Consider the following 10,699-nt stretch of genomic DNA (forward strand, 5'->3'; position numbering starts at 1 on the left):
AATACGGTGCTACGTCATAGGATGTCATAATTAATTATATCATTAATAATATCACATTATTATTATTATTACATATTATAAATATATACAATTATTATTGTAATTAATTTATCAATAATTTGTACAACTTTAATTAATATTGTTTTATATGGAATAACATTTAATACTTGCATGTAACACTATTTATTATTTTAAAAATGATTGAGCTGTCACGAGGAAAACAATTGCATGATTGTGAGGGATTGTAAAGAAATATAGAGAGATTGGAGCATCATTGTAAAACATAACTTTATTTTGCCATCCCGAACTACTGAAATTATATAGATATAAAACAGAGAGATGCTAGTGAAAATAGACTAATCAGCTTCAATTTGTAAATGGTATTAAATGCGTAGGATAATTTAATGTGTGTCAAGTTGAGTGACCTACTGCTTGACAAGACCTCCTCTTCTGTTAAGGATGTCGTTTGGAAATTGTATATTTATATGGAAGTACTTATCTAACAAAATATACAGGTCCTCATTATGTTTATCTTCAACGTCGAGCTCAAGAATTGTTTTAAAAAATAAATTAAGCACAAAATTATGGTACCAGCTGTTTAATACAATCGCCTACCGATGAGCTGTTAAAAAAATTTTTTTTGTTAGAGTAAAAGCCACTGTTATCGTTAAATTTAGTATTTTATAAAGCTTTATGTTATTAATAATGTCAAGTGCAAAAATTAAAAGAGTCATTAATACATTAACTTTAAATGGTACATTTGCAAATCTGTAGCAGATTGCACTGACAAAATCTCCAAAAATTATAAATGCATTCAAAGGTCTACGTGTCCATAAGCATAATTTCTAGCGTCTCGAAAATATTCTTTTGTTAACTGTGATATTTCTTAGAGTCTCACAATGTTCTACCAGTTATGTAATGATCGTTTCGAGAACATCACAGCAACATACAATGTTAACACATGTAATTGGCAGTGTTTTATTTGCTCAAGACACAGGTGAGCGCGAAATTCTTATTTGAATTGGCTTTTCTCATACTATTGACAATATTGATACGTACATATTGAAATATTACAGGCTCAGAGTTGATGCTCAATATGATGATCATGAGTCGAATTATATTTCTGATGGTTACCGAATTAATAAAGGCGTTCCGCAAGGTTCCATATTAGGACCATATAATTATCACATTTATACAGATTATATATATATTTATTTATTATTTATGCCAGTAAAAACTACATTAGTTATTAATTCTGAGTGTTTAATGGCTCTTATGTCCTGAATGAACTATTTTTTGTCCTTGTTCAATTTACGACAAAATGAGGACACTTCGCTATAAAAAACAATTACTGGTGCGGTCATGCCCTTATATATTCTATATAATGTATAAACGAACATAGTTAAATATTCGTGTCATATAAGAAACTTTATTGTGATGCCGCCTGAAAATTAAAACATAGACACTTAAAATCAATCAAAATAGTAGTAAGACTGTGATGACAAATAAAACTACTTAGGATATAAAATTATTTTATATATTTTTTGTTTTAATTTTAAGATATACATATACTTATATGTAGCTATGACCACATGTATATAGGAAGGTAGATTGGCAAATTGACCACCTGAAGGTCACTACTGCCCGTGGCACTAAGAACTAGTAGCCATCCCTTACATGGCCAGTGTTCCAAACTTGAAAAGTAAGATGTTGATGATGACACCCTCGCGCTTCAAATCCGAACACAAAATTACGAGGTATTGTAAATTGACGACAGGGAATATTATGATTGAGTGGTACCTACCTAGTCGGGCTTGCACATGGTCAACAAGTAATTTTAGTAATATATTTAGTAAGAAAAATTAATCACCTACGTTTAATAAATAGCAAAATACTTGAAAAGCGTTAACGTTGCCTACTAGATCAAGTCTTTGATCATTTATTTGAAATCCAGAAAATTAACAAGCACACTGCGAAGCTTTCACAGTGACCGGAAAAGGAAGTACTTTCTTCACAAGTAAGTTACTCTTTAATATTAATGATTTATTTATTTTGGATCACCAACAACTGTTTGCAATGATCAGCTTTTAGATAATAGAGATCTCACTGTAAATTATATATCAGTATTTTTAAGAATTAGGTACTTTAGGTTCAAAGCTTCCATGGAATTCTTATTTATCATCTTTTAGAGGTAGACTTAGCTCAGGTAGAAGACATTGATATTGCTCAATTGATGTATATATATATATATTTTTTTTTTAATTAAATTAAATTCACACTTATGTTAAGACCAACTATACATTTTTCGATTTATTTATTTTTATTTTATACTTTCTGATCAATTAGAAGAGATAATTTTTTTATATAATTTTTTGCTATTTTATTGTTTGATATATTTTTTTATTTAACAGATAACTAGCTACTGTCTAACTGATAAGTTATACAGTTAAACTGTGAGTCGGTACGCCACTAACATATACTGGAAACTAATACGATATGTGCCGGTCGTAACACTGGCTCACTCATTCTTGAAACCGACATCCAACAATACTAAGTATTGAATATAATATTTCATAATTTTCGCTGTGTTCGATGATTATATAATTAACATTATGTAAATAATACCTCTTCAATGAATTGCACGTTAACCATTGCATTCTCACTTAAAATTACCTTCGATTCAAACGAAGCCCTAAAAATGTTAATTTCTTTGAATTGACCAATTGTAATTCGACTAGCCTTGACTTCAATGAACTTTCTTGCGTGACGTGAAACGAGTGATTTATAAGTTTCAAAACAAAACAAATCAATTACAATAGATAGAAAACATATATTCTTAATAAAAATTGGCTAAACCATAAAAACCTTATGAAACATTAAACGTAGAGGATGACATTTTTTTTTAAACAATACTGGCTGTGCCTCAAATTAATTAAGGAGTTAATAATATTCGTAGTTAATCATATGGAAATCACTGTGGGTGTTTTTTTATGAGAAAAGAACTGACCAATAGGCGCTTTTGATAATACGTTATATGTAATATAAATTTGGGGGTAAAGGTTGGTGAAGTGCACTATTAATTTATTATGTTAGAAATAGGGAAATTGGTGTTTTAGAAACTTGACCTAAGATTCAAATTTGAAGGTAAAACTTTGTACGGAAATTCATCATCAACTTTATAGCATATTGTTATAATTATAATAATTTATCACAATTCCAAATCACTATGTAAACCATATGTACCATGTCAAAGATCGCATTTTTATTAAATGTTTATATAATACTAATAAATGGATTATTCCTTCCCCTGTCCTTTCATTCATTCGTACATTCTCTTATTCGGTGAATTTGTTCGTTCAATTGGCTTTGGACGGGGAATCTGTTAATTAACTAAATAATTAATGTTACGTATCGACCTTTTTAAAATCGGCGGCTTATGTAAAAACGATGTTATATAATAATAATAATAATAATAATATATAATATAAATGATACAAAAACTTTTTCTCTGAGAACCAACTGAACCTTTCCTTTTTCTTAAGCATTAAGCAAATACAAGCTGGCCACAATTTTATTACAACAATTTACACAGCTTGAATATTATTGGTTTCTTCTTCGTTTGCTCCGGGATATTCTTCCTTGATATCCTTAAAGCCACAGATCTTTTTTTTGACGGCTACTGGAACTGGAAATATATTTATGATTACTGAAAAAACAATGGTAGCTAAATTTAAATATGATAAATAAACTAAAAGTAACAGCCTGTACATGTCCTGAAGAGCTAAGGCCTCTCCCATCCCTTCCTCCGTGTATTCTTAACAAATTTAAATATTTGTGTCGGTATATCTATACTAATTTTAAAAAGAGCAAAGATTTGATTTATACACGATAAACTCACGAAACTACTGAACCATTTCTATAATTCTTTTAATATTGGCGAGCTACTTTATCCAGAGGTAATATATAATATATTTGATTTCAGTTTGTATGTGTGTACTACTCCATAGTCACAAACTGAAATCCGTGCGGGTGAACCCGTGAACTAAGCTAGTACGGAACCATAAGTTAATATGACATTTCCCGATAGGACTATCAAATGAACCGTTCGATGTTTATATTCGATGCGCCACCAACCATGCGTTCTAAAATATATAGTTGCTGTAAAAACTCTGATCCAGTAAAACAACAATCCAATCAATGAGTGAAGGACCCACAAAGGCGGCTTTAAGTTCACCGCACCACATGGTTGAAATATCGGATTCATTTAAATAAATTATACTTAATTTAAAAAAATTAACTATTTATTAAATGATTAAAAACGATTTATAACAATGAAAATGCTTAAAACATAATAAACGATACAGTACGAAATTTATTATTTTATTTTATTTATTAATTTACATGTTTTATTGCAATTTCGTGTTTCCATGTTTTATGTGAGCAATTTCGTACTGTGTAGAAATTTTTATTAGCTTTGACCACAGTTCTCACTCACTCACTCGCAATCATAATAATCATTATTTGTGCTCTTTTCACGGATTCAAATCAATGGTACCTACTTATTGCAATAATTTAAATATAGAGCTGACCTTTAAACATAAAACAAGATTATGCGTTCCTAATGCGAATAAAAACAAGTTATTTCCTAAAAAGGATTATCTACATATTCGTGTGACTATTCGCCCGAATTATCATAATGCGAAGGATTATAATAATGATTGCGGCCTCGAAACAAAACTATATGAAATCTATAATTAGTATTAAATTAAGTCTTTATGTGCCTCTGTCTGCATCTCCACTTTCGTCTCCTACACCGGTCAACGGATTTTGATAAGGTTTTCACTAATATATAGAGCAATAAACGTTGAAAGTTAATAGTATTTTTATCAAAAAAACTGTTTCCATACGACTACATGGCTAACACGGACTAAACCTACAATAATATAAGATTAAATATAATAATTATTAGGTATAAATAAAGTATATACATCAAAACAATCTTGTAGGCATTTGTAGGTTTAAAAATACCTACAGAAAAGTCCTATTTATTTTCTAAGATACATCGATCATTCGAATGAAATAATGAATACTTTAGAATAATATTATGATGTCATAACGTGCAACAAAAAAAAATCGTTTGCAATAAAACGGCTGCTCGGATAACTGGCTGCAACAACTTGTCTTTGTCACTTAAAATCGTCTAAATTTATATCCATAAGCCGTGGATAAAGCTAGGCTTTACAATAAAATACTATCTAAAATACTCTCATTTATGCCAAACTTATATAAAGTATTAAAAAAATAAACGTAATAATATTAAATCTACGTTATTTAAACCATATTAATGTACTTTACATTCATAATCATTACTGAATGTTTTTTTATATATATATATATATATATACCTATGTATATATAAATAAAAACTAAAGTTTGAATGAAAAACGGAACGCATACAGGACATAATCCTGAAATAATTCCACCTTATTAAAATAAAAAACTGATGATTAGAGTTTCGAGAAGATTCTCGGTCAAAGAAAAACAAGTAATTTATCTGTACATTTTCCTTACACTTAAACGTTTTATATAACCTTATTGAACCCGAGACGGGTTCTAATTATAAATAATTAGAAAAAAAGAATTTGATAGTAGATCTGGTACGAATTATTTTATTTAATTATAAGGCTTATTAGAAATCACTTAAACAAAATATAATGATATAAACATTTAGTCTTAGATTACTAAATGTAGTAATTAATTAAAAGTAAACAGAATAAGGACTTAAGACTTAATGTTTACACCAGTTAAATATTACGACATGATGAAAAATAATTAAAAAAAAAAAAAACATGACAGCCTAGTGTTAGTAAAGGATCAAGATTATATTTATAATATTAGTTATTTATCTTAAAACTATGCTGGGATGATATATTTCTTAAGCCCTACTTATTTCTTTCCGAAAAGTTACCAAATGATATTAATAACAACAAAAACAATGCAAAACTTACGCAGGTATTTGAAATTCCTTATTTTATCTCCATCGTAGCACCTCTTGCACCATTTAAACAGCTCTAGAAATGCTAAAACTGTTAACGTAATTAATAAACAATAAATTAGAACGTGAAACATTACTTTTCTTGTTACCTAAGTTTTGTACAATATTTAAAAATTCACTGAGAATTAGCAAAACGCAAATGTCGCCTCTCACGCCACTCTTATATTAAGGCGTTCACAAAACTGTTCAATCAACGGATTTATACGATCGAGTGAATGAGTATTCAAAAAGCATGCTAATAAACGTATTTTAATTTATTTAAGTAAGCGCCATCAAAACGGGCTCTTGAAAATATTTTTTGATTTCTTCTATTATTAAAAATGTAATGTAAAAAAATGTACCTTTTTTTCAGTTGTCACAAGAAATTTCGACCATCTCAGTTATCTAGACACGCGGTAGCGTGTCAGCCAAGTTCAAGTAACAGAACTGGCGAGCAGCACCGTGTGTAATATTACACGAACCATTTGGAGCCACTTTTGACCTCCTCATAACTCAAAAACTATTTGACATAAACGTGTCAAATTTGGCTCATATATTGAAACTCGCGAGATACATATGTGTTCTAAATTTCATAAACGCATCTCAAACGGTTATTTAGATATTAACATCTAAAAATCGTCATTTTTATCACTGACTGACCTATAGATCAAAACTATAACCTACTTCCAGGTACCTAGAAAGTTCAAATTTGACATGCAGGTAGATAATTAGGCCAATACAAAGGAAAAAATCTGAAACTGGATTTTTTTTATCATTTTATTATAATTTTTCATTTTATTGGGTCTATTAGGAACACTTAAATACTTAGTTCCTGTAATAACTACTATAACAAAAATGATGTAAGAACCAGCAATCAAAACTTATGACAGCCGGTCTTAATGTGGATTTTAAGGTCTTCACGTGAATATATAACGAGTTTAATTTAGTTGAGTTGAACCACCCTTAATTTTTTTAAATCCAAATATTTCCGTTTTAGTACTTATGAGTATAGACTTTCGTATTTATTACATTATTAACTGGCATCTAGCGCACATCAATGGTGCAAAATCATTATACTTAAAAAAAATAATAATAGGCATTTCGGTACATGGCGCGCGAGGCGACGCTGGAAAAGCGGGATAGGAGCGTTGCGATAAAACCTTGACGCGGACGTATCCGAGCGAGTGAAAACCGCGCTCATAAGAATTACTCCAATGCCTTCCGATGGAAACTGCCTATAAACCTTACATTATGATGGAGTACCTCTTATCAATTTAGGTCCAAGTCAAATCAAGGCACAAGAGAGCTCTATTGTAGAGTACAACCGTCTGCCCACGTTATACCGCCCCGACTTGGCCATATTAAGTATAAACAGAAAACGCATAAAAAAAATCCGGACACTGAATGGGCAATTCACTCGATCATTTTAGAGGTACAAGAAAATATAGAACATATCACAAAAAAGACAATTATACCCCGTAAATGTAGGAAAATAGAATAGTTTAACAAAAACCATTTGGTATTCATTTTGTTATTAATAAGTACCTACTAATAATTTATATACAAAGAGTAGTGATATCCCATCAAAAACATAAATGTAAAAATGAGCGCCAAGTCCAATATTATGATATATACCTTGGTTGTTGACTTCAACGACAAAAGAAGTGAGATCTAAATGGGTGCCAAGTTCAATGGTCCTTCCTGAAATTTATTTATATCCTCTAAATAAATACAGGAATTATTGTTTTATGAATATTTCTAATTAAGTAATTAAAGCAATAATTCACAGATATTTCATCTTAATATAAATATATATTTATGATTTGATAGTGTATATATTTGACAGGGCGCCAGAAGGTTACATGACTAGTCTAGGGGGTCTACACCGGATCACAGTAATAAATATGTTAAAAGTATTCAGGGATATACGAGATAAAGACTTGGATAATAATACAGGTAGTATGTGTGTCTTAATATAAAAAGTAAATAAAAATGAAACAATAAAAAATTGACTGAACTGACAGAATTTTGATATATTTGTACTTAATTAACGAAGTACTTAACAAAATGATCTTTTAATAATCTCATTTACTAATAACGATTAATGTAGTAAATAAATAACAACCAATCTATATTTTTTTAATGCTAATTGCCTTGGTAACTTAGGTTATTATGTAGGTACAATCGGTATAAGTATCTATATAAAGGGATTGTAATATTGTGCTTAAAATTATAACCTTCATAATTCCGTAACCACTTTTTGTATGAAATTATCTATTTTGTGGTCTATTTGGGCCTTGCTAGTTTCTTGTCATGATTATTATGAAAATTGTGGGAATACAGAATGATGTGGTTGAACTAATTTATGGTTACGAAAAGGAATTTTGATAGTGAGCAATATATTTAAAAAATATATATATTACAACATCAAAGCAAAGGACGATTAATAATAGGAATTTTTGAAATTTTATAATTTTTTTGAAATATTTTTTTTATGAAGACTCTGATTAAGACTCTTTTAAATACTTAATTTAATTTGGTAGGAGGATAATAGTTGCACTTAAGAGCAAATATATTTCTTCTTTTGACAATGCACCCTATTTGATAGTGCATATGTTACTGTAAAAGCTCGAAATACGGTAAATCTTAAGATTTTCCAGTAAAACCTAAGATTTACCGATTATAAATCGTTTTTACGTCACGGACACGTCTCGAACGCAAACAATGAACCCGTTCTTTTTTACCGATTGTGATTTTTTTTTGTGTAATTGGATATCTCCTTAGATAAACATCTATTTTGTACCTACTAACGGTCAGCCTGCCGTAATAGTAATTCACTACTAAAATTAAATACATAAAATAAAAGTTAATAAAAAATATCCACTAAATTACGAAATTGTATTTTAAATATTTTTGTATTGTTATCACTATTAAGGTATTGCCTTCCAATCTTTAATAGATTATGCATACAGTTGAATAATAATATCAAAACGTTCATTCTATCTCCACTCAGTCATGATGAATTTTATTATTATTATTGTAGTATAACAACATAATTGTATTGCATTGAGTCTTTAAAAAAAAATTTTAAAAAGTTTGTCTTGCTTCACTTGTATAACAATTGGTCTCTTTTTACTTTATAAGCATTTATTATCATTTAAAACGATCCAAATATTCGTGTCTTATGCCAAATTACCTTTTTGTTCCATTTGCTGTCGAAACACTTGGCCCTTGGAGTAGTAGTGCAAAATGCTTCATTAAAAGTATAAAACCTCACCTAATTGCCTCCACTGTTTCGTTTTTTGCCCAGAGGATCGGAATTGCAATTCAACGGGGAAATGCTGCTATGCATTTATGCAGTAATTATTTTAAATTCATATTTGTATATATTTAAGGACTTAATGTAAATATTTTTTTATTATGGCAAGCAACAATATAACGTCTGTCTAATGTGAGGTTGTCAGTGAGACAGATATCACTTTTGAAGTTTTGACTTTTGCCAAAACTTTAAGAAAGAAGTCGAAGTCAAGTTATTAATCAGCACTTCATCAGTAATCAAAAGCAACTAACATTGTTTTCAACAAAACAAAAATGGAGAAGGAACTTGATAAGGTTGTAGAAGAAATTATGTCGACCCCTAACGTGAGCGGGTGCTTGGTTGCAGATCATCAGGGTCTCTGTTTAGCGTCAAAAGGCACAGCACACGTCGATTCTGCGGGTCTCATCGTAGCTCTTTCCGAACAAGCATGCAAGATTCAACCGAACTTTAAACCACCTACCGTCTGCTTGGAAACGGATACGAAAATATGTTTGATACAAAGACACGGTACCATCACGGGAGCTGTTTATAAACAGAAAGCGTGAAGTTAAAGTATATATTTGTTTGTTGATCGAATAACTTAACGGCTGTGTTAAGATTACGAGTGTTTTAATACTATATTATTCTTTCAGTGTTATTTAAAAATGATATTATATCTTTTGTAATTAAACTTAGCATATTGTTTTGATAATATGTCATAATTGTATGCAAGCTGTACAGCATCTAGTTTAAATTTTTGTTAGCTTATTATATATTTATAATAGATTGAAATTTATATTTTCAACCATATAATAACTGAAATTTAAAATTAACTTGTTATAGTAGCTTTCACTTGTATTGTTTATGCAATCATAACAAAAATGATGAGTATTGTTAAGCGAAAAAATGTACATATTATTAAAGGCCCTTATTAACCGTAATTAATTTTATTTAAGTGTCAATATAAATTTACAATTTGTTCATTCTCTCGAGAGGACAGGATAGATACTATCCATCATCGAATACAATAGGGCATGAGTGCATATCTAAAGACAATTCATTAATTCCTCACTCATAACCTGATGGAGCAGCAAATCTATCTACATTCAGGGGCTGAGTTTACAGCTTCACATACTCTCCAAGGCATTTGAGTATAAACACTACTAAAGCCAATCCTCCAGGCTGACCCAGCCTAGCCACCGGATCAAAGAGGCAGTCAGATGGAAAATTTAAAACCACAAAGTTTTTTAACAGGTTAAATAAAACTTGAATTAAATATACACACATTTATTACAGATATGCCTTCCTAATGTTAACATTTATCGACAAGAACAATGCAGTAACCGTAACTACAATCTATATATTTA

General features: G+C 29.9%; 1 protein-coding gene across 1 annotated transcript; it reads left to right on the forward strand.

Moving 5' to 3' along the window:
• Positions 1-9,537: 9,537 nt before the first annotated feature.
• LOC113396639 (ragulator complex protein LAMTOR5) lies at positions 9,538-10,268 on the forward strand. The gene has a single exon (XM_026634654.2). The coding sequence runs from the start codon at positions 9,626-9,628 to the stop codon at positions 9,896-9,898; it is 273 nt and encodes a 90-aa protein (XP_026490439.1). The 5' UTR covers positions 9,538-9,625; the 3' UTR covers positions 9,899-10,268.
• The last annotated feature ends 431 nt before the right edge of the window (positions 10,269-10,699 follow it).

The sequence above is a fragment of the Vanessa tameamea genome, chromosome 4, assembly GCF_037043105.1.
Source record: "Vanessa tameamea isolate UH-Manoa-2023 chromosome 4, ilVanTame1 primary haplotype, whole genome shotgun sequence".
Taxonomy (NCBI): Eukaryota; Metazoa; Arthropoda; class Insecta; order Lepidoptera; family Nymphalidae; genus Vanessa; species Vanessa tameamea.